The sequence below is a fragment of the Hyla sarda genome, chromosome 6 (assembly GCF_029499605.1).
Source record: "Hyla sarda isolate aHylSar1 chromosome 6, aHylSar1.hap1, whole genome shotgun sequence".
Taxonomy (NCBI): Eukaryota; Metazoa; Chordata; class Amphibia; order Anura; family Hylidae; genus Hyla; species Hyla sarda.
The window spans coordinates 93,474,765-93,499,857 of NC_079194.1; the positions used below are offsets into that span (position 1 = coordinate 93,474,765).

Below are 25,093 nucleotides of genomic sequence, written 5' to 3' on the forward strand. Positions count from 1 at the left end.
TACACTGAGGATGAGCAGGGCTCTGTGGACTTAGGACAAGCAGGGCTCTGCGCAGTAAGGACAAGCAGGGTTCTGTGCAGTGAGGACAAGCAGGACTCTTCGTTGAGGACTAGAAGGGCTCTGTGCACTGAGGACAAGCAGGGCTCTGTGCAATGAGGACAAGCAGGGCTCTGTACACTGAGGACAAGCAGGGCTATGTATACTAAGGACAAGCAGGGCTCTGTGCACTGATGACAAGCAGGGCTCTGTGCAGTGAGGACAAGCAGGGCTCTGTACACTGAGGACAAGCCGGGCTCTGTGCACTGAAGACAAGCAGGGCTCTGTGCACTGAGGACAAGCAGGGATTTGTGCACTGAGGACAAGCAGGGCTCTGTACACTGAGGACAAGCAGGACTCTGTGCACTGAGGACAAGCAGGGCTCTGTGCAGTGAGGACAAGCAGTGCTCTGTGCACTGAGGACAAGCAGGGCTCTGTGCACTGAGGACAAGCAGGGCTCTGTGTAGTGAGGACAAGCAGGGCTCTGTACACTGAGAACAAGCAAGGATTTGTGCACTGAGGACAAGCAGGGCTCTGTACACTGAGGACAAGCAGGGCTCTGTGCACAGAGGACAAGCAGGGTTCTGTGCAGTGAGGACAAGCAGAACTCTGTACAATGAGGACAAGCAGGGCTATGTATACTGAGGACATGCAGGGCTCTGTACATTGAGGACAAGCAGGGCTCTGTACACTGATGACAAGCAGGGTTCTGTACACTGAGGACAAGCAGGGCTCTGTACACTGAGAACAAGCAGGGCTCTGTGCAGTGAGGCAAGCAGGGCTCTGTGCACTGAGGACAAGCAGGGTTCTGTGCACTGAGGACATGCAGGGCTCTGCGCACTAAGGACAAGCAGGGCTCTGTACACTGAGGACAAGCATGGCTCTGTACACTGAGGACAAGCAGGGCTCTGTACACTGAGAACAAGCAGGGCTCTGTGCAGTGAGGCAAGCAGGGCTCTGTGCACTGAGGACAAGCAGGGTTCTGTGCAGTGAGGACAAGCAGGGCTCATTGCACCGAGGACAAGCAGGGCTCTGTGCAGTGAGAACAAGCAGGGTTCTGTGCAGTGAGGACAAGCAGGACTCTGCAGTGAGGACAAGAAGGGCTCTGTGCAGTGAGAACATGCAGGGCTCTGTGCAGTGAGAACATGCAGGGCTCTGTGCAGTGAGAACATGCAGGGCTCTGTGCAGTGGGGAAAGGAAGGCTCTGTACACTGAGGACAAGCAGGGCTCTATACACTGAGGACAAGCAGGGCTCTGTACAGTGAGGACAAACAGGGCTCTGTACACTAAGGACAATCAGGGCTCTGTGCAGTGAGAACAAGCAGGACTCTGTGCAGTGAGAACAAGCAGGGCACCGTGCAGTGAGAACAAGCAGGGCTCTGTACATTGAGGACAAGCAGGACTCTGTACACTGAGGACAAGCAAGGCTCTTTGCACTGAGGAAAGGAAGGCCCTGTACACTGAGGACAAGCAGGGCTCTATACACTGAGGACAAGCAGGGCTCTGTGCAGTGAGGACAAACATGGCTCTGTACACTAAGGACAATCAGGGCTTTGTGCAGTGAGGACAATCAGGGCTCTGTGCAGTGAGGACATTCAGGGCTCTGTGCAGTGAGAACAAGCAGGACTCTGTGCAGTGAGAACAAGCAGGGTTCTGTGCAGTGAGAACAAGCAGGGCTCTGTACATTGAGGACTAGCAGGGCTCTATACACTGAGGACAAGCAGGGCTCTGTGCAGTGAGTACAAGCAGGGCACTGTACACTGAGGATGAGCAGGGCTCTGTGGACTTAGGACAAGCAGGGCTCTGCGCAGTAAGGACAAGCAGGGTTCTGTGCAGTGAGGACAAGCAGGACTCTTTGTTGAGGACTAGAAGGGCTCTGTGCAAGGAGGACAAGCAGGGCTCTGCGCAATGAGGACAAGCAGGTCTCTGTGCACTGAAGACAAACAGGGTTTTGTGCACTGAGGACAAGCAGAGCTCTGTGCACTGAGGACAAGCAGGGCTCTGTGCTGTGAGGACAAGCAGGGTTCTGTGCACTGAGGAAAGGAAGGGCTCTGTACACTGAGGACTAGCAGGGCTCTATACACTGAGGACAAGCAGGGCTCGGTGCAGTGAGTACAAGCAGGGCACTGTACACTGAGGACAAGCAGGGCTCTGTGGACTTAGGACAAGCAGGGCTCTGTGCAGTAAGGGCAAGCAGGGTTCTGTGCAGTGAGGACAAGCAGGACTCTTCGGTGAGGACAAGAAGGTCTCTGTGCAGTGAGGACAAGCAAGGCTCTGTGCAGTGAGGACAAGCAGGTCTCTGTGCACTGAAGACAAACAGGGTTTTGTGCAGTGAGGACAAGCAGGGCTCTGTGCACTGAGGACAAGCAGGGCTCTGTGCAGTGAGGACAAGCATGGCTCTGTGCAGTGAGGACAAGCAGGGCTCTGTACACTGAGGACAAGCAGGGCTCTGTACACTGAGGACAAGCAGGGCTCTGTACACTAAGGACAAGCAGGGCTCTGTGCAGTGAGGACAAGCAGGGCTCTGTACAATGAGGACAGGCAGGGCTCTGTGCAATGAGGACAGGCAGGGCTCTGTGCACTCAGGACAAAAAGGGCTCTGTGCACTCAGGACAAGTGGGGCTCTGTGCAGTGAGGACAAGCAGGGCTCTGTGCACTGAGGACAAGCAGGGCTCTGTGCAGTGAGGACAAGAAGGGCTCTATACACTGAGAACAAGCAGGGCTCTGTGCAGTGAGGACAAGCATGGCTCTGTACACTGAGGACAAGCAGGTATCTGTACACTGAGGACAAGCAGGGCTCTGTGCACTTAGGACAAGTAGGGCTCTGTACACTGAGGACAAGCAGGACTCTGCGGTGAGGACAAGCAGGGCTCTGTGCAGTGAGGACAAGCAGGACTCTGCGGTGAGGACAAGCAGGGCTCTGTGCAGTGAGGACAAGCAGGGCTCTAAGCACTGAGGAAAGGAAGGTCTCTGTACACTGAGGACAAGCGGGGCTCTGTGCACTGAGGATAGCAGGGCTCTGCACATTGAGGAAAACCAGTGTTCTGGGCACTGAGGACAAGCAGACTAAGTGCAGTGAGGCTGTATGACACAACCCCGGCTCACATAGCAAGATGATTGACAAGCCAGGAGCCTGCACAGAGCCCTGCTTGTCCACCCACACTTCCTGTATTTAGTCTCCTCACAGAGACACACAGGCGGTAGCTGAAGAGACAGCATTTTTTTTTTTACCCAAAAATATATTTTTTTACCAATATATATTACAGATATTCATATACTGTTATTATCCAAATATATATATCAAGTATTTTTAAAAGGGGTTGCCAAGGAATCGAAAAACAGACCTATTCTCTTTCAAAGTCCGTTCCCTCTTTGTCTCCAAGTTGGGTGTGGCATTACAACTAGGCTTCATTCATTTCAATGGAACTGAGCTGCAGAACCACACCCAACCTGGAGAAAGACAGGGAGCGGTCTTTGAAAAAAATGATCTCTGTTTTTCAATTCCTAGATAACCCCTTTAACGACTGGTACACTTTAATATTTGGACAGGATCTTTAATACCATTCTCTACAGTAGAATATGAAAAAGAACTTACAACTCTACGCCTAATGATGGAGAGCGGGATTTTTGCATGTAAAGGTGTCGCGGATAACTCCTTGTGAACAGTCGATAAATATAATCTTCTTTTAATATTTGCCAAATCGGTTATTCTGGAAAAAATATTACGCAGATTACAGCAGACATAATAAATTGCATTACGATAACATCATGTAAAACTGTGCATTTCTTATAAAATTCAGTGTCAGGTGCTGTAGCGGCACATTTTAAAGATGACATTTTATAAGATAAGTAATGAGATTTTTTTTTTCTGTCTTAAACTCAAACTTAGGTGAAACAAAGCCTGATATCACAGATCACTTTACATGCTAATTTATTTCTGCACTTTGTACTGTATTTTAAAAAGCCCTTCATTCTGTGAAAGAATTCAATTTGTGTGAAGTGAGAAAGCCTCAGCCTTTAATAATCATGGATATGCCAGGCCTTCAGCTCATATTATCATGGGAGCTATTGCATACCATTAAATACTGTAAAGTCCAGTCTTTCTTTACAACATTCTTATCTCTGAGCTTAGGTTTTATAGAATGTTCCTCCTGGATAGCTGACATTTAATAAAACATGGCTAAAAAATCTTACATCTGCTATCCATACTTTAGGTAGATTATTATACAATATTATCAACTGATATCTGATTGGCTGCTGCAGAGATCAATGGTTTAACATGTACACATCCAAATACGGATTTCTGGAATGGTACATTTTGGCTGCCGAAACTTGACTTGTGTAGTCCAGTATAAGCCATGTCTGATTTATCAAGTTTTTTTTTTTTTTTTTTTTTAGCTATTTAAGCACTCTGAAGAGCATTTATATGAACCCCCCCCAAAATAAAATAAAATAAAACAGGATAGGCTGAATACGAAATAATAAAAGGCACATGGCTGATATAAAGAATTATGAGCCTAATAAATGCTTGTTTTCCTAGTACAGAGTTTTAAATCCCTATAGAGGTAAGTGATAAAGTTCTGTTTGACTGCAGCAACCAGTAGGTGAAGCTCACTGTAGACTGTTTATACACTGAACTCAATAATACTATAATATGCAGTTATCTCCTTGGCTTCCTCTAGTTATGATTACAGACAGCTACAATAAACTGGGGACTGATGTTTTAATAAGCTTTGCATACATAGTGCAAATGTATATAAATATCTGTGTAACATGTCTTATGAGAGAAAGGTGCTTTTTCCCTGCTAAGTTTTCATTTTCCTCCTGCTAAATCAATTCCATCTGCTGTGTTTACAAGATGGATTGGCAGCTCACTGAGGGATCATATTACAAGCTGCCAATACAGGTCCACAGAGAGGTGAGGGGTGAGGAGTGAGATCAGAGGAGAGCAGAGGCAGACAAAGAGACACATTTATTAAAACCTGTGGAGGGAATTTATTAAAACCTGTGGAGAGGAAAAGAGTAGTAGTTGCCCACATTGCTTCTTTAAGAAACAATTACATTGGTTGCTATATGCAACTGCACCATTCTTCCACTACACAGGATTTAATAAATGTCCCCCTTAGCAACTGCAATGAGACTACACAAGCTTACTGTAAGTAAAAGATCTCAATCCAGGGTTTGATTCACAGCTTAAACAATTCACAAAGGCTCTATAAAGCCATCCATGCTGCTGTATAGTAGGGTGTATTATTAATAGACTAGCTGATTACCCAGCATTGCCCTGCTTTTCCTTCCTAATCCTTGTTGGGGAGGAAAATCAACAAAGGAGGAAGCTTTTGACCTCATATCTTGTCCTCATATCCCGTCATCATATTCCGACCTCATATCCCGTCCTCATATCTCGACCTCATATCCCATCCTCATATCTCAACCTCCTATCTCAACTTCATTTCCCATCCTCCTATCTTGACCTCATATCCTGACCTCATATTCTGTCCTCATATCCCATCCTCACATCCCATCTTCAGATCCCAACCTCATATACCATCCTCATATTCCGTCCTCATATCCCGACCTCATATCCCGACCTCATATTCTGACCTCATATTCCGTCCTTATGTCCCATCCTCATATCCTGTCCTCAGGTGGGACTGATTTGTGATGAAGATATTGTAAGCTGAAAATAGAAGGGGACGTGGCTTTGTGGGACTGGGCATGATTTGCAAGCCAGACAGATGCACAAAAAGGGTAGATAGTAAAAGTGGTGGGGTGAAAAATGTGGGCATGTCTTTGTGAGATGGGGTGTGGCTTGCAAGCTGGATTGAAACATTCACCAGGAGATGCAGAGGGGAGCTTGTGGAGTAAGGTACTGGAAGTCTCATATACTTGCATGGGACTTGAAACAAAAAAACATCTTTTATATAAGGGTTAATTTAACTATTATATCTTTTTATTTGACACATAAGTAATATGTGTACCAGGTATTATTGAAATATCTCCAGCCATACGGAAGTTATGTGGGAACATACATTTCCCATTGATTTGCATTGAACTTTAAACAAAAACCCTGAGCCTCACAAATGGGGGTAGTTAAGGGTTAAATTCACTATCCTATATTTTAAGTGGACATATAAATAACATGTGACCAAGTATTATCGAAATATCTCCAGCCATTTGGAAGTTATGCAGTAACATATATTTCCCATAGACTTGTATGGGACTTTAAACAAAAACCCCGATCCTGGCAAATGGGAGTGAGTAAGGGTTAAATCACCCATCCTATGTTTGTTGTTGACATATAAGTAACATGTGTACCAAGTTTCATGTTAATATCTTTAGCCGTTTGGACGTGATGCTGGAACATACACACATACATACATACACACACATATTGAGTTTTATATATATAGACAGAGCCGCAGGTTCCCTTTCATCCACAGACTAGTATGAGGGCTTAATTTTTGGGCGACCAGTTGTCCTAGTAATAACATCACTCACTTTACCATAAAATGTATGGTGAAATTAAAAAAATACTATATGTGTGGGGAAATTGAAAAGAAAAACGCAGTTTTTTGGAAGGTTTCGTTTTTACGCTGTACAATTTACAAAAAATTGTACAAAAAAAATCTTAAACTTTTTAACAAAATTGATGACCTATAACGTTTTCCTTTTTTCGTATAACTTTTTATTAATAAACCATTTGCATATTATTAAGGTCTTAATTAATTTTTTTATATTATGTGATAAAAAAGCAGCAATTTTGGACCTTTGTTTTTTTTTTTTAACCTTTACACCATTCACCGTACGGTATCAATAACAGTATATTTTGATAGTTCGGACATTTACGCACATGGCGATACCAAACATGTTAATTCATTTCTTTTTTACACTTTCTGGGGGTGAAATGGGAAAAACGGACGATTTACGGTACATTTTTATTGGGGGAGGCGATTTTTATTTTTTTTTTTACTTTTTAGAAAATGTATCTTTTTTTTTTTTTACACTTTAGTAGTCCCCATAGGGGACAATTTATAGCAATCATTTGATTGCTAATACTGTTCGGTGCTATGCATAGGGCATAGAACTGATCAGTATTATCGGCTGTCTTCACGGCATCTGAGGGGTTAATGACACACATCGGCACGATCGCTGATGTGCGCCATTATGGGCGGGTCCCTGGCTGCTGATAGCAGGTGGGATCGGCCGCGCATGACACGAGCACCACTCTGGTGCTCACGGTCATGTATAGGATGTAAATGCATGTCCTGGTGCGTTAAGTACATTTACGTCCTATGTCGTTAAGGGGTTAAAGAGTACCTGTCACGAAATAAAACTTAATATAGTGTTCCTTATGTAATTAGCAGACACTTTCCTATTCACTTGCTTTTAAAATTATCACCATAAATAAATTTGAAATGTAATATAAAAAACGGCCACTAGGTGGCTCTGTTCTGTTCCCTGCCACAACTAATACAGTGAATTTGGTTTCCTCCTGGCATGGCAGGAGTTCAAACTCAGGAAGTGTTTCTCTGCACTGAGCTTGATTGACAGCTGCACCGAAAGTGAAAGCTCCACAGATTCTCACAGAAAGCTGTACAGACTGAAATATGCACAGAGAGCCTGAGCTCTTCTATTCATCACAGCACTGCAAAGATGTAAGGGCGGAAGTGGTCCCCCAGCAGGCTTCAGTGATGTCATGCCTGCTGGGAAACGCCCACTTTCTTCTGTTAGGAAATTGCACTATGTGAGCAAGAACAAAGGTATGATACACAGCTTTTTAAAGCTCTGACATTTTTTTTAAGGGCTGGAGGGGTGTTATGAGGAGTTAGGGAACATAGCCTGAGTTAGTTTAAAACAGTTTATTTGGTGACAGGTACTTTTTAAATACAATACTACTTTATCCTCTATCCAAAGAGCGCTGGATTACTTTCTTCTATGCTGGTCATCTTCTCCCCTGCACTGTGAATATCTGTGTGCCTGAATTATTTCCCAGTTAGAGGGTGATCTGACTCTCTATGCATACATTAATAGTGCTGACATAAGTAAATAGCTAATGACACTAACAGTACCAATAGTTTACATGTCCATAGCTGCATTTCCCTAAAAAAAACTCTTTATTCCAACTGTGCAGTGTCAAGGAGGCATGGTTAATTTCCTGAGGTGCCCCGTGCTGTAACATCTCCACCCACTTTTCTATCCCGTCCTTCCCTTCTTTACTTGAGAGGCAAAGCTCTCCAAATCCTTTAGATTTGGAGAGCTGTTCACTTGGCAGTCAGAAGCAAAAGTTGGATGAGACCAAGCTCTAGCGAACTGAGAACACACACAGTGTGAGGCAGTAAAGCCTTCACACAAATTGTTAAGTCTTCAGTGCATGTGCCCCCCTGCTACCTTTACTTGTTGGCCACCCGACCCCTATTACACTTGGAGATGTGTGACAGATTTTTTTGACAGGTTAAAGAGTACCTCTCATGATCTTGTTAAATTTTATAATCCTTTCAGTTCACTGCCCCCATCATGATAAACTCCCCCTGCCTTTACTTTTATTATTTTTTAGTTTTCTACCTTGATATTGCTCTGAATTTTCTGCTCAGTCTCAGTCAGGTTCATAGACTGGAAGGGGCGTTCCCTAGCAGAAGTGACATCATCTGAAGCCATACAGATGAGAACTTCCTACCTCACTCGCTACACACATCCCAGAGCAGTTCAGCATGAGATGAGCTATAATTGGTTAAACAGGTTATCCAGGAAAAACTATTTTTTTATATATATCAACTGGCTCCAGAAAGTTAAACAGATTTGTAAATTACTTCTATTAAAAAACCTTTATCCTTTCAGTACTTATGAGCTGCTGAAGTTCAGTTGTTCTTTTCTGTCTAAGTGCTCTCTGATGACACCTGTCTCGGGAACTGTCCAGAGTAGAAGCAAATCCCCATAGCAAACCTCTTCTATTCTGTGCAGTTCCAGAGACAAGCAGTGATGTCAGCAGAGAGCACTGTTGACAGACAGAAAAGAACAGCTCAACTTCAGAAGCTGATGATTATTGGAAGGATTAAGATTTTTTAAATAGAAGTAATATACAAATCTGTTTACCTTTCTGGAGCCAGTTGATATATAAAAATGTTTTTTTCTTTGAATACCCCTTTAAGGCTGCACACACCCTCCTCAGCACTCCAGACCGCATTTCCTGATTTTGGACTTCTGCCTGGTCAGCAGGAGTCCAAATCTGTGCAAGAGATAGGGGGGAAATGTGCTCTGGACAAGTAGGGAGACACCTAGTGGCAGCTTTTTTTTTATTTTTTTTTTAAACAAATAAAACATAGAAAACTTTTTTTTTTTTTAAAAACAAAGTACATTAGAAAGATTTTTTTATTTACCATAAGGAGTGCAATAGCAAAAGTTAGTTTCAATGATAGTACCCATTTAAAGCTACCAAATCACCCGACGAGCAGACATTTGCTTGTTCGTCAGATTAGAAGGGATTTTTAGAATCCCGTTTTCCAAAAGCATCTATAATAAAAATATGAAATAATTTGGCACATTGAGTCTGGATGAAATATTTATTTTTATTGTATGTGTAGCAGCTATGCAGGCTTCTGTGTCTATGTGTCTCCATAGTGACAAACCACAAGATTACAAAATAATCCTGCAGATGTTTATTTCAGCTTCCTCTGCTCCATCTTTTTTCTGCCTTGCTATCTGATTCCAATAAAAATGTACAATATATTAGGACTTGGTGTCTATGCAATTCTTCAATCAAGAGTATTACTTCATCCAGAGTAACCAGTCTGTTCAGTCCAAACTTTACATTTTGGATCTAATCGGAGCCCACAGATTGTATCAACATTTGGCATTTCTCCATATTTACCCCACTCTATCTGTGATGTTCCTTTGCATTTTATTATCATCTGATCTGCATTCACATTCACTCTCTATTTCCAGGCTTAGTCTCATTTTTGTTTCAATCTACCAGGTAGATCCATCTTCCATATAAAAAGCTTGAGATGAGTCTAATTCGCGGAGCTGACTCAAGAAAGGAACATCTACTGTTTATGCAAATAGCCTATCTCCTAGTGTGAATGTGCCGAAACATCAGAAATTAAGATTAGAGGATATCTGCAGAAATATAGTTTTCTCCCTCCTGTATTAAAAATCAACAATATTGTATCTGGAATGAAGCTATAGAAATCCAATTACATAGTACAAGTTCCGAGGAGTCATTGTCATTCTACAGACAGGTACTGGTTCCAGGGAATCTATTTATTGCTGCTCTTACAAGCTGCCGTCAGTCGTAAGCCCTGAGTGTCACGTTTTATTTCATTTTTTTCCACTCCTAAAGTTTCGTTGGAGCAGTCACAGAACAGTTAATATATTTTTATTATGTCTCCACTGGAGCATTCATATCTAAGGGTCAGGGATGTGATAGGAAAGTAATAGGACCATGTTGAGAAAAAATGAGGTAGTCAAAAGGAAAATCAACCTCATTTATAATAATATTCCAGTGATCAGGAGGTGAGTAACTGCGCTAGCCGCGGTCATTAGCCGCAATCATTCCACGCGTAACATCTACATTTGGAGGAGTGCTTTGAGAGTCGAACAGCACCACAAGTTCATTTCTCAGATCCTTTAATTTGAAACTAGTTACCTGGATGAAGTTGCACGTATAAAAGCCTACTATGTTATCACACAATAAGTACACAGATTCTAACCCCAGTGATGGAACACAGTTGTTTCAAGAGTTCAGAGTCACATGACAATAACTGTTTTTAGTATACCCTATTAGGTCAAATGGACATCTTTGCTCTCTCATCTCTCTAACCTTGAAGAATCAGACCATTCTACTAGTCTCTACAATGCTGCACCCTCATACATATAGGCAATTATCTCCGTCTTCCAACACACCCATACAACCTAGAAGATTAAAATTTAAAGGGGTACTCCGCTGGTCATATCTTTTTTTTTTTTTTTTTTTTTAATCTTGCCTTGTTCTGTGATGTATGCTTCTCCTTCCTGTGGTGCCTGCCTTGGTCAGGCGTATTTGTCTTTTGTTCTTTTCCTTGGGGAGTGCATAATGCGTTTGTGTCCTTTTCCATTTTTGCGAGGCTTTAAACTACATTTCCCAAGGTTCTTTGCGGCTGTTTTTAAAATTTTTTATATTGGTTATGGTCATATGCCACCCATTGCTTCTAGAGTCCGCCCCGCATACGCCTCCTTTTTCTCAGATGTTCTGCCCATTTCCCACCCTGCTAGTTTGCTTAGTCAACACCCCCTGTGGTTTGTAAAAAAAGGAGATACACATACAACATATGTCACTCCCTAAGAGACCTCACACAGACACCACACATGCGCAGTACAAGTAGTCTCCCACACACACTACTGCCGTTGTTGCATGCGCTCTGAGATTTCTTCCAATCGTGGTAAAGTTTACATCACCGGTCGGAGGATAAAGTATACAGGCACATTGAGATTATCCCTATTGGACATGCAGCAAACGCGTCATACAATTGGAAACAAACAAACACGCATGTGTACGGCTACATAGAGGATTGGTGCAGAAGCCAAGTGCTGGCTGCCGGGGAGACGAATCAAAAAAAGGTACAAAATAACAAAATGAATATTCATTACCAGGGCGGGGAAACCAGCGAGCACAGGATGAGCCAGATGCCAGAAACGCCCGTCAAACAGACGTCTTGTCCACAAGGAGAAACACACAGGGCGGGCTAGGTGGACAATACTCACAGGAGGGGTTAAAAATGACAGAATTTCCGGTACATCAAAGAGGTGAGTAAAAAACACACATACTAGAGAAAAATATAATACATGTTAATTACAAACTAACTTATATTGCGAAAACACAGCCAACGATAAAGGAAAAGCAAAGGTTTCCTCCAACGTATCGACGGGATTCAGAGGCGCTGGACACACAAACTGAAGGGATCTCAAGTTTATTCACCCATGATGCAATGCGTTTCACAGTAAGACTGCTTCATCAGGCATGATCATCATGCATGATGCCTGATGAAGCAGTCTTGCCGAGAAACGCGTTGCATCATCGGTGAATAAACTTGAGATCCCTTCAGTTTGTGTTTCCAGCACCTCTGAATCCCGTTGATACGTTGGAGGAAACCTTTGCTTTTACATTGAAGTTGGACGTGGAGTGGTGGAGTGTAACTTGATGTGGTAAGCATCACTTTTACTACATCTATTCCTGTTGAAAACGGTATCACACTATCAAGCGCTGTCTGTGTCTTTTTTTAAAGATAAAGGAAAACCTGGGAGTGGAATACCCATTTAAGACTTTTCTACTATTCTCCACAATGCTGTACCCTCATCTATATAGACACTTATTTCCATATTCCATCCCACTCATACTCCTTACTGAACCAATAATATACAACTCCCGTCCTTCCTATATTACAGAATTTCATATCTATCTGCAAGACTTCTCTTGTGCTGCACATATCATGTGGGATAATCTTGATCCACACATTCCCATGTTTATGCATTTTTAAACAGTTCATCATGTAGGTCCATGTCAAATAACTAAAGCCAATGATCTATACAGAAACTGACCTGCAGATATCTTCCCCTTGTCCTCGCTAGCTACCTTTGTTGGATCATTCTGAACTTTATATTTGTGTCGGCTCAGATACTGGCAGTATGACCAGTCCATGTAGCTTTATTCATGTCCACCTTGCCAACACAAGGGAATAGTTCCCTAGATAAAAGTTGCAACACATACCTCTTATTTTACCCCTCTCATTAAATTTAAGTCAGGCTACTTTGGACATTGCCTACTTCATTTATTTTTCAGTTAGCTTTTTTTTTATTTATATAGTATTACAGAAGGAAGGCCCAACTTAAGGCACCTTTCTATGAGCCAAATCCTACTCTGGTAGACTCAGGCTGTCTATGTTACACTACAGTTTTCCCATTAAGGTCATTATTTATATATTTCCTAATATCTGATTGCCAAATAACAGAATGTTTTAAATTCTTGCCCAGTCCCATCCAGGAATGCCCCAAAATATGCAGAATGACCCTTCTTTTATGCAAATCTGCACAGTCCTGGTCACTAAACTATTAGAAGACATGCCTTTATGGTGCCAATTGGGATTACCACCCACTATTCAAAGAGCCTGTAAGGAATACATATTTTGTTACTTTTGTTCTGTATGTTTGTTACTCAGAGTTACATAATCTTCTATTGTTTCCATCAGATTAGTTAATGGATCCTATTCATGGACCAGAGTTTGAACATAGATAGTGAATTTAAATGAAATACAGTATGTAAAATAACACTTTATTATGTAACCTGTAACTATGTTTTATGGCCACTTCCTGCAATTGCTCTTTAAATAAGATTTCTGGATAAGTAAAATATTTGATAATACATTTTCTGTAACTGTGGAGCTAAATATTCCTAGTACTGAATTCATTCATTGATTTTTACTTCCATTTTTATCGCAGCCTGGAGCAAAACTATAGGCATATTTATACCTGAATAATCCACCTAGGATGAGGCTGGTGATAACCAGGAGGCTGGCTTTCCTGGGACATATTAAAAACATGGCATTTATGGGAATACAACATTTTTATGTCAAAGAAAGATGCCCTGGATTCTAATACGCTGCTCTAATGGACAAACCAGTGCTTGTCATGTAGATCCATATCTCACTGTTGATTGGAAACCAGTTGTATAGTAATAATTACATTGGTTCCTTATTTTTACACATTTTATTAATTATTTTATTTATAATTGGACTACTTAACTAGGCCGAGTTTGTGCTGCTGATCTACGAGTCTGCTCTTTCCCTTCCTCTATGCCAGTTTTTCTATCTCATATACAGTACTACCTGATGCATTTGTGGATTGCTATCTTGGTATTTTGAACCAGCTATTGTTGCTTGGATTAACTCACACTGTCCTGTATTGGATTTGAACTGTTTCTATGGGTAACACATTTGATGTATATTCTAACTACCAGGTACCCTTGGTTTGTATTTTACTGTCCTCCACTTGCTCCACCAGTCAGAGGCTACTATACAGACTCAACCTAAGGATACACAGCAGCAAAGTCCAGATTCCACAGAACTGTGGGGAGCAGTTACTAATATGCGTGTGTAATATTCTTTTATTTATTTATTTTTTTGCATGTTTTTTGGCGTGACTCCACCAAATTTATTAAATGGCATTTGATAAATTTTGTGGAGGATACACATTTTCTGAAATTTTACTCTTCACATAAAAAAAAAGCTACGCTAAGTCTGGGCTGGTGTAGAATTGCGACTTTTTTGTGGTTTTTGCGACTTTTTTGCAAAAGTCACAGTTGATAAATTCATTACCAATGCACAAGTCTAAACCTTAACCGCTGGTCTGGACTCTCTTTTAAAAAAAAAAGGTGTAAACCCAAAAGTCGCAAAAAACTAGCCCGAGGTGCAGCGCTGCTCCCAAATAGAGACAAATCTATACACAAATAACTGCCTGCAAATGTTTCCCTAAACTCTAACTACCAGAATGGCTAAAGCCAAAAAGGACTGTTAAAAATGGCTATCGTTATACACTGCTCAAAAAAATAAAGGGACACTTAAACAACACAATGTAACTCCAAGTCAATCACACTTCTGCAAAATCACACTGTCCACTCAGGAAGCAACACTGATTGACAATCAATTTCACATGCTGTTGAGCAAATGGAACATACAACAGGGTGAAAATTAGAGGTAATTAGCAAGACACCTCCAATAAAGGAGTGGTTCTTCAGGTGGTGACCACAGACCACTTCTCCGTTCCTATGCTTCCTGGCTGATGTTTTGGTCACTTTTGAATGCTGGCGGTGCTTTCACTCTAGTGGTATCATGAGATGGAATCTACAACCCACACAAGTGGCTCAGATAGTGCAGCTCATCCAGGATGGCACATAAATGCGGGCTGTGGCAAGAAGGTTTGCTGTGTCTGTCAGCATAGTGTCCATAGCATGGAGGCCAGTACATCAGGAGATGTGGAGGAGGCCGTAGGAGGGCAACAACTCAGCAGCAGGACCTCCACCTCCGTCGTTGTGCAAGGAGGAGTAGGAGGAGCACTGCCAGAGCCCTGCAAAATGACCTCCAGCAGACCACAAATGTGCATGTGTCCACTCAAACGGTCAAAAACAGACTCCATGAGGATTGTATGAGGGCTGACGTCCACAGGTGGGGTTGTGCTTACAGCCCAACACCGTACAGGATGTTTGGCATTTGCCAAAGAACACCAAGATTGGCAAATTTGCCACTGGCGCCCAATGCTCTTCACAGATGAAAGCAGGTTCACGCTGAGCACATGTGACAGACGTGACAGAGTCTGGAGATGCCATGGAGAATGTTCTGCTGCCTGCAACATCCTCCAGCATGACTGGTTTGGCGGTGGGTCAGTAATGATGTGGGTGGTATTTCTTTGGGGGGCCACACAGCCCTCCATGTGGTTTCCAGAGGTAGCCTGACTGCCATTAGGTTCCAAAATGAGATGCTCAGACCCTTTGTGAGACCATATGCTGGTGCGGTTGGCCCTGGGATCCTCCTAATGCAAGACAATGCTAGACCTCATGTGGCTGGAGTGTATCAGCAGTTCCTGCAAGAGGAAGCCATTGATGCTATGGACTGGCACGCCCGCTCCCCAGACCTGAATCCGATTGAGCACATCTGGAACATCATGTCTCGCTCCATCCACCAACACCAGGTTGCACCACAGACTTTCCAGGAGTTGGCAGATGCTTTAGTCCAGGTCTGGGAGGACATCCCTCAGGAGACCGCCACCTCATCAGGAGCATGCCCAGGTGTTGTAGGGAGGTCATACGGGCACGTGGAGACCACACACACTACTGAGTCTCATTTTGACTCATTTTAAGGACATTCCATCAAAGTTGGATCAGCCTATAGTGTGGTTTTCCACTTTGATTTTGAGTGTGACTCCATATCCAGACCTCCATGGGTTGATACATTTGATTTCCATTGATAATTTTTGTGTGATTTTGTTGTCGGCACATTCAACTATGTAACGACGAAAGTATTTAATACGATTAGTTCATTCATTGAGATCTACGATGTGTTATCTTAATGTTCCCTTTATTTTTTTGAGCAGTATATGGAAACACATATTTATTTATACAGCTTTTTCTTTGCGGTACAAGTTTAACGGTTGGTGTATTTTTTCATAATTAATTTCACATATTCATCTCTTTCTTCCCTATATTCTGAGTTTCACTGTTACAATTTATGTATCTTTCCTTCTAGAATTCACATAAAATCCTACAGAAACAGCTAATGGATTTCTAAACTGTATTTCTGTAAAATGGGACAAAACAGTATATTAGTACTAAGAATTACGAAGCTTTTTAACATAGAAACTAGTACTCATAAAATTCCCTGGTAAACTGAAAGCCTCATGCAGTAACCCCAGAACCACTTACACCACCATTAAATCAATACTTCTATAGAGAGACTTGTAAAATTAATAGATTTGGACTTGTCCTAACTTTATTGAGTGTAAGAGTTTGGTTTCCAGGCATTTTGTTTTATGCGGTGTCTAGACTGTTTATAAAAATGCAAACAACAGGAACGTTCAAAAATTATTATAAAACATAACATCAGATGGAATATGACATTAGCTAAGTGCATTTACCTTGTTAGCACAACTCTGCTGACACGGGTAACCTTTCACAAAATTGTTCTGTTGCACTGGTTCATTTAAGTACTTTCAGACTGTACAGTACAATGCTAGGCTTCTAAAAAAATTTGAACCGTAAAAACTAAAATAACACCTGCAAATGTGCATCATCAGATTTAATAATAGTCATTTGCCCCTACAAGCTGGAAGACATTTTCCCAGCAAATGCCTTCACAGCTATATTAATTCTGTCTATGGTTGGATATGTTCTGGTCACTCATTATTAGACTTTTCAATTCCAATTGTTTCTTGAAATGTTTAAGTGTTAGTTGGCACTAATATCAAGGTTTCCCACAAAGTTTAATTATTTTTATTTTTTTTTATGTTTCTGTAGTTTAGTTTTTGATGCAGTTTCTTCACATAAAGCCACATTAAAAGAAATGGAAAGTGTACATGAAAGACGTGTAGAGTACTTCTCCCTCTTTCTGGATCCCCTTTTGACTTTGGGTTAAAGGGGTACTCCCGTGGAAACCCTTTTTTTTTTTAAATCAACTGGTGCCAGAAAGTTAAACAGATTTGTAAATTACTTATAGTAAAAAATCTTAATCCGTTCAGTACTTATTAGCTGCTGAATACTACAGAGGAAATGGTTTTCTTTTTGGAACACAGAGCTCTCTTCTGACATCATGACCACAGTGCTCTCTGCTGACATCACTTTCCATTTTTAGAACTGTCCAGAGTAAGAGAAAATCCCCATAGCAAACATATGCTTCTCTGGACAGTTCCTAAAATGGACAGAGATGTCAGCAGAGAGCACTGTGTTCCAAAAAGAAAACCATTTCCTCTGTAGTATACAGACCCTAAAAAAGTACTGGCAAGATTAAGATTTTTTAATAGAAGTAATTGACAAATCTGATTAACTTTCTGGCACCAGTTGATTAAAAAAAAAAAAAGTTTTCCACAGGAGTACCCCTTTAAGGGTACATTCACGCATTGATACACTGTTAAACCTGCTGCGAGTTTTGTTACCATTCACTTCAATGGAAAGTGACAGATTCGCAGATTGCCAGGGATCCATTTAAGTGAATGGCAGTGAAACTCGCAGCAGATCTCCTGCAGTGGGAAACCTGTCGGGCATTATCAACATATGAATGTATCCTTATCCTGTATAAAAAGCTGCAGTGAGATTTTTCAAAAACTGTGTGTGACACCATCCTTACAGTAGTTGTTCACAAACATGCCCAAGGTTCCTGCTTAAACAAAAATACCTTATACTTAAAGTGGTACTCCGGTGGAATTTGCAGAGAGCACTGTAATCAGACAGAAAATAAATTAAAAAAAGAAAAGAACTTCCTCTTGAGCCTACAGCAGCTGATAAGTACTGGAAGGATTAAGATTTTTTTTTTAATAGAAAGAATTTTCAAATCTGTTTAACTTTCTGGCACCAGGTGATTTGAAAAAACAAATTGTTTTCCACCAGAGTACCCCTTTCACTCCCTCAGTACTCCTTTAGCCTCTTGTATTGCTGCTCCAGATCTCAGCTGTGTTACACTTTTTGGTGCTGGGGTCGGCAAGACAGCATCCTTAGCCAGTGATTAGCTGAGAAACATTCTGATGTCCCATAACCCAGCACCAAGAAGTGAAACTCGGCAGAGACCAGGAGCAGTAGTACCAGAGGATATGGAGTACTGGGGAAAGTAAGTATAGTTGTTGTTATTTTTGTTTAAACAGGCAGCCTGGGTATGTTTTTTTAGATAGAATTTTTTAGCGGGACAACTCTTTTATAGGAGCTTTCCAAACATATAGAATATTTGCTGTGTAGGAAGAAGCTTAGCTATTTCGGGGGTCCAGAGGTACAAGTTGCAGCCAGGCCATGGGGCCACCAGTCCTAATGGCCCCTCTGCCACTTAAAAGAACTATAATAAATAAATCCTGCTAAAGTTTACTGCACTGGAATCAAGTTAAGCTTAAAACAATGTCGCAGTGTACAAGGAATAGTGATACATCTCTATTTCCTTGAATCGTGCTGTGGATTACTGACGGCTGTCGGAGTTGTAGTGTTTCCACATCTGGAGGGCCACAGTTTAGAGATCACTAGACTAGAGCAGCAGAGTCAACATGAGTCCCAAAGAGCAGACTTATCATAATGCTATGCAACATTGCAGTGATATGCCTTAAATGGGTACTCCAGTGGAAAAAAATAATTCAAATCAACTGGTGCCAGAAAGTTAAACAGATTTGTAAATTACTTCTATTAAAAAATCTTAATCCTTCCAGTACTCATCAGCTGTTGTATACTACAGAGGAAGTTGAGTTTTTTTTTTTTCTGTCTCTGCAGACACCTCTGTCTGTGTCAGGAACTGTCCAAAGCAGGAGAGGTTTGCTATGGGGATTTGCTTCTCCTCTGAACAGTTCCTGACACAGACAGAGGTGTCAGCAGAGACTAAAAAGAACAACTCAACTTCCTCTGTAGAATACAGCAGATGATAAGTACTGAAAGGGTTAAGATTTTTTTAAAAGAGGTAAGTCACAAATCTGTTTTCTGGAGCCATTTGGGCATGTTACCACAGGACCAAAATGTGTTGCTGATTTGCTCCAGATAAGCTTTGTCAATTTGTCAAGTCAATTTACTAACATGATCCTGGCTCTTTTTTGTCGGGTTTTGCGGCCAAATTGTGTCGCACGTCCCTTGCGACACAAATTGTGACCACAAAAAAACAAAACCCTCCATTTTACAAGAAAAACCCCAAATGGGGCGTGACCATGGGATAAAGTGGGCATGGTCTTGACAAAGGGGCGTGTCCCCGACAGTTTTGAAAAATCCCAACATATTTACTATGGTTTCCACAGAAAATATGGTGTATTTGAGCTGAGGAAAACCCGACAGATCAGAACAGTTGTAAAAAGAGCAAAAAATAGGGAAAAGTGCAAAATATAGGGAAACCTTAGTAAATACCATAGGAAAATACCAGTAGGAAATCAAAACCCACAAAGAAACCTACACTCCACTCTTTGTAAATAAACCCCAATGTCTACAACAAACCTGCAGCAGATTTGCAAAAACCTGCAACTATTTGGCAACAAAGTTTTTCAGTCCGTGAATATATTCCCTACAATGCTTATTTATTATGTCCATTTGCCCTTTGTCCAATACCGAGCCAACCTGTCCAGCATTATCAAACAAATAGAGGAAATAGGGATATATCAGCTCAATATCAGAGTATTATCAGAAAGGAGAGGGCACAGAAGAGTACTATCAGACATGAGAGAGCACAGAGGAGTACTATCAGACAGGAGAGAAAACAGAGGAGTCCTATCAGACAGGAGGGGGCACAAAGGAGTACTACCAGACAAGAGATAGCACAGAGGAGCACTATCAGACAGGAGAGAGCACAAAGGAGTACTATCAGACAGGAGAGAGCACAGAGGAGTACTATCAGACAGGAGAGTGCACAGTGGAATACTATCAGACAGGAGAGAGCATAGTGGAGTGCTATCAGACAGGAGAGAGCACAGAGGAGTTCTATCAGAAAGGAGAGAGCACAAAGGAGTACTATCAGACAGGAGAGAGCACAGAGGAGTACTATCACACAGGAGAGGGCACATAGTAGTACTATCAGACAGGAGAGAGTACAGATGAGTACTATGAAACAGGAGAGAGCACAGAGGAGTCCTATCAGACATGAGAGAGCACAGAGGAGTACTATCTGACAGGAGAGAGCACAGAGGAGTACTATCAGATAGGAGAGAGCACAGAGGAGTACTATCGGACAGGAGAGAGCAGAGAGGAGTACTATCAGACAGGAGAGAGCACAGAGGAGTGCTATCAGACAGGAGAGAGCACAGAGGAGTACTATAAGACAGGAGAGAGCACAAAAGAGTACTATCAGACAGGAAAGAGCACAGGGGAGTCCTATCAGACAGGAGAGAGCACATATGATTGCTATCAGACAGGAGAGAGCACAGAGGAGTGCTATCAGACAGGAGAGAGCACAGAGGAGTACTATCAGACAGGAGAGAGCACAGAGGAGTGCTATCAGACAGGAGAGTGAACAATGGAATACTATCAGACAGGAGAGAGCACAGTGGAGTACTATCAGACAGGAGAGAGCACAGAGGAGTACTATCAGACAGGAGAGAGCACAGAGGAGTACTATCAGACAGGAGAGTGCACAGTTGAATACTATCAGACAGGAGAGAGCATAGTGGAGTGCTATCAGACAGGAGAGAGCACAGAGGAGTCCTATCAGAAAGGAGAGAGCACAAAGGAGTACTATCAGACAGGAGAGAGCACAGAGGAGTACTATCACACAGGAGAGGGCACAGAGGAGTACTATCAGACAGGAGAGAGCACAGAGGAGCACTATCAGACAGGAGAGAGCACAGAGGAGTCCTATCAGACAGGTGAGAGCACAGAGGAGTACTATTGGACACGAGAGAGCACAGAGGAGTACTGGATGACAGAAGAGAGTACAGAGGAGTACTATCAGACAGGAGAGAGCACAAAAGAGTACGATCAGACAGGAAAGAGCACAGAGGAGTCCTATCAGACAGGAGAGAGCACAGAGGAGTACTATCAGACAGGAGAGAGCACAGAGGAGTGTCAGCGAGCAGCAATAACCAATTAAGGGCGTACTGGCCCTTTAAATCGCAGAGAGCCTTAGAGGGTGCATCTTAGGGAACGGGTACACACATGCCGGCCACCTGGGACAATGGAGGAAGCAGGAGGTGAGTAACAGCCCGGCGTTCGCATGCGGGAACGTCCCGCGATGCCAACCGCGGCAACACCGGCAGAGGAGTATGGGGCAGGAGAGCGGTTGTAACAGTGTGAAGAAAGCATTGTTACTTTAAGACTGTTTAACATATGAGTTGCTATGTGATTGTTACCCAGAGTATTATCAGAAAGGAGAGGGCACAGAAGAGTACTATCAGACAGGAGAGAGCACAGAGGAGTACTATCAGACAGGAGAGAAAACAGAGGAGTCCTATCAGACAGGAGGGGGCACAAAGGAGTACTACCAGACAAGAGAGAGCACAGAGGAGCACTATCAGACAGGAGAGAGCACAAAGGAGTACTATCAGACAGGAGAGAGCACAGAGGAGTGCTCTCTCCAAGTCATTCACAGTCATCATTAGTCAAGTCAACGTGGCCTGCATTAAATTGACCCCATCTACTACAAGTCCCAGCAAGCCCTTAAAGGGGTTATCCACCATAAGGTGATTTTAGTACATACCTGTCAGACAGTAATGGACATGCCTAGGAAGGATCTGCACTTGTCTTGGGGCTAAATGGCTATGTTGTGAGATTACCATGACACTGTGGCTATCTTTTTTGTGAGGTGATATTTCCTGTTTGAGTTTTCTTTTTTGCACGATTTGAACTTAACCTTACTGGTATAATTTTGATCCAGGAATCTGTCCTGGTTTCCAGCGAGGTCAGGAAGGGATTTTTTCCACTTTATTGTCAGACCTAAACGCAGCTGTAACTGTTATTCATAATCTTAAGATTGAAGGCTGAAATATTTTCTTGGCAATAGAGAACCGCCTCTAGGTGTCAATGCAGTCTACTGTACTATATTGTGGTCGCATAGACAAAGTCTGAAAAACTACAATCTATTTTTTTTTTATTGTTATTATTTTTGTTTTCAAAACCCTGCAAAAATCTGTAAGATAAATTATGGATGTGATTAACACCCAGCCGTTTCTAATTCCTTTACGGGTGAATTCACTTTCTCTTACTAAGCAAAGAGGAAATCTACTTGTCAGGTAAAAAAAAAAAGAAAATAATTAACATGTAAGGTATGGTAATGCTTGTTTCAGTGAATGGGTTTGAGCCTATTAGATGGATTGCTAGACTAGAACAATTTCCATTCTCATTCAGTTAAAAACATTATACATTCTATAAGTAATAGGTAAGAATTGCTCGTAAATTGAACCTTGTTTAGGATGGATGGCACTGTAGAGTATTATATTCCGCTAGGTGATCTAGCAATGTATCCTTGAAGCGGCGCTTTGTCAGTGGTTATTAATTTAATTTCCCTTAAGGTTAAACTCCACTATGGAGCCAGTCTAATGATTATACTAAGAAACTGTATAACTTGCAATTCCCTAATATAATGTTATTATCAGAGCAGCTCCTATAAGAAGTGTGCGCTATCTGATAATTACCCAGCAGGAATAGGGGGAATAGGAAATTACTGGATTTCGCGCTACAGGTAGATTCAGACACCATGGTGCTAGTTTGGCTAGTTTTGTATATATATATATATATATATATATATATATATATATATATATATATATATATAGTTTCCTTTAATATCATCCTTTAGAAAAAAGTTATTAATTTTTAACCTAAACAAATCCAAAACAGTTTTTTTTTCTTAAAGAGGTACTGTCTATACTTTTCTTAAAGGAAAACTGTCACTTGTTTTCTCCCGCACTATCCACAGGTACTGGTGGATAGTGCAGGAGACGCTGATTAAAATGAGCCCTACCTTGTCCGGATCTGCGCCGCCGTTCTCCCGCAATTGTAGTTTTCTTATCTGTTGAAATCTTCCTGTAACTGGCACGGGCGGGGCTTCGGCGCCTAACTGGCACTGACGTCAGCGTCGCTTATGAATAGTCAACCCCCCCTCCCTCCAGTTCTCCCTCTCTTTGCCGCTCCTAACTGGGGGAGGGGGGATGAATATTCATAAGCAGCGCTGACGTCAGTGCCAGTTAAGCGCTGAAGCCCCGCCCATGCCAGTTACAGGAAGATTTCAACAGATAATAAAACTACAATTGCGGGAGAATGGCGGCGCAGATCCGGACAAGGCAGGGCTCATTTTAATCAGCATCTCCCGCACTATCCACCTGTACCTGTGGACAGTGCGGGAGAAAACAAGTGACAGTTTTCCTTTAAAGGGGTACTCCAGAGAACTGAACATATCAATCACTTATCCCCTATCCATAGGATAACCTGTGTTTGAACAAAAGTAGTAGCACTCCTTTGGCCCACTATATACCTAGTATTTGCCATTTTTATTAGTTTTCCCTCTGCAGATCCCATTTCTAATTTTTTATTGTCTTTATGCTAGTGGGTGTAGACTAGCTGCTGTGATGCCTCTCATACACTACGCACACAGAAGAGAAAATCCTGGTCCTCCATAACACTATAGCACACTCTCAGAAGCAGCAGCAGCATGGGGAATATTACAAAGAAGCACTAAGCAGTGTAAACTGTAAACCAATCAGTGGGGTGAGATATAACTATTACTTGAGCTTTTAGCCAAGTTTCTGTATCTCTCTACTCAGATTTACTCTGCAGCTAACTTTCCCGCTTCATAATAGACATCTATGAGCAGCAGGTAGAGTGATCCATCACAAGAGAATTTATTACAGTTGGGAAACACCAACTCTCCCCCTATGTAATGTCAACACAGTGGTGTTCCAAGTCCCCTTATTTTAAAATGTAAGTCCCAAGTTTCAGTCCAGTACACTTTTCATCTCCAGCGTGGGAAGACGCAGGCCTCGCTGGGCAATACAGTTGTAAGGGCAATTGTACAAAGCTCTGTAAAGTCTTCTGCATAAGCTTTTTTAATGAACAGGACTCATGCAAGGAACTTTGCTAAGAGTGGTATGGTTACCATGCCACTGTACTGTCCAACGTGGCCTGTGTCTCCCCACTAGGGCTTGATTGCAATCAGCCTAAGATTTCTGTTTTGGACTCTCTTGAAATTCCTTGATGTATTTTTAACCTGAAAAAGCCATTATATAACCATACCTGTACAGTAGTGTTTATTTTTAACTTTTAGTTTAAAGCTCTGCCACTGATAACTGATCACAGGGTGTGCCACTTAAATGAGATAATAAGAGATAATTTCTTTCAAAAAAGGTTCCCTGTCTGTCTCCAGGTTGGGTGTGGTATTATAGCTTGGCTTCATTTACTTCAATGAACAGAGTTGCAGAACCACACCCTACCTGGAGACAGACGGGGAGTGGATTTTGAAAGAAACAGGCTTTGTTTTACTATTCCTGGATAACCCCTTTAACCCATGAGCTTAGTTATAATATGTAATATTTTCCTGAAATGCTTCAACTGTGAAAATGTGGCATTGCACTATAAATTGGTAATTTACTTATTTTTAAAAAACAAAACTCAAGCTCAGTACTTGTCAACTGCTATATGCCCAGGAGGAAGTTGTGTAGTCTTTCCAGTCAGACCCCGTGCCGCCACCCGGTCCGTGTCAGGAACTATCCAGAGCATGAGCAAACCATGACACGGACAGATGTGGCAGTACGAAGTCAGAATGAAAAGAACTAGCTGGTAAGTACTAAGGCTTAAGTTTTTTTTTTTAAATAGAAGTAAGGTACAACTATCTGGCACCAGTTGATTTGAAAATGTGGACGTGACATCACACCCACTCAGCCAGTC

The 25,093-nt window shown here is 42.0% G+C and overlaps 1 protein-coding gene across 11 annotated transcripts in view; it reads right to left on the minus strand.

Moving 5' to 3' along the window:
- The window catches only part of CFAP20DC (CFAP20 domain containing), a 512,401-nt gene that overhangs the window by 331,822 nt on the left and 155,486 nt on the right, over positions 1 to 25,093 (minus strand). For all 11 annotated transcript variants that reach the window (XR_008844939.1, XM_056524504.1, XM_056524505.1 and 8 more), the window contains one exon: positions 3,632 to 3,746. Coding sequence is in view for 9 of the 11 variants with exons in the window: in XM_056524504.1 (XP_056380479.1) it covers positions 3,632 to 3,746 (115 nt within the window). In the remaining 2 variants the exon portion in view is untranslated. The remainder of the gene's footprint in view (positions 1 to 3,631; positions 3,747 to 25,093) is intronic.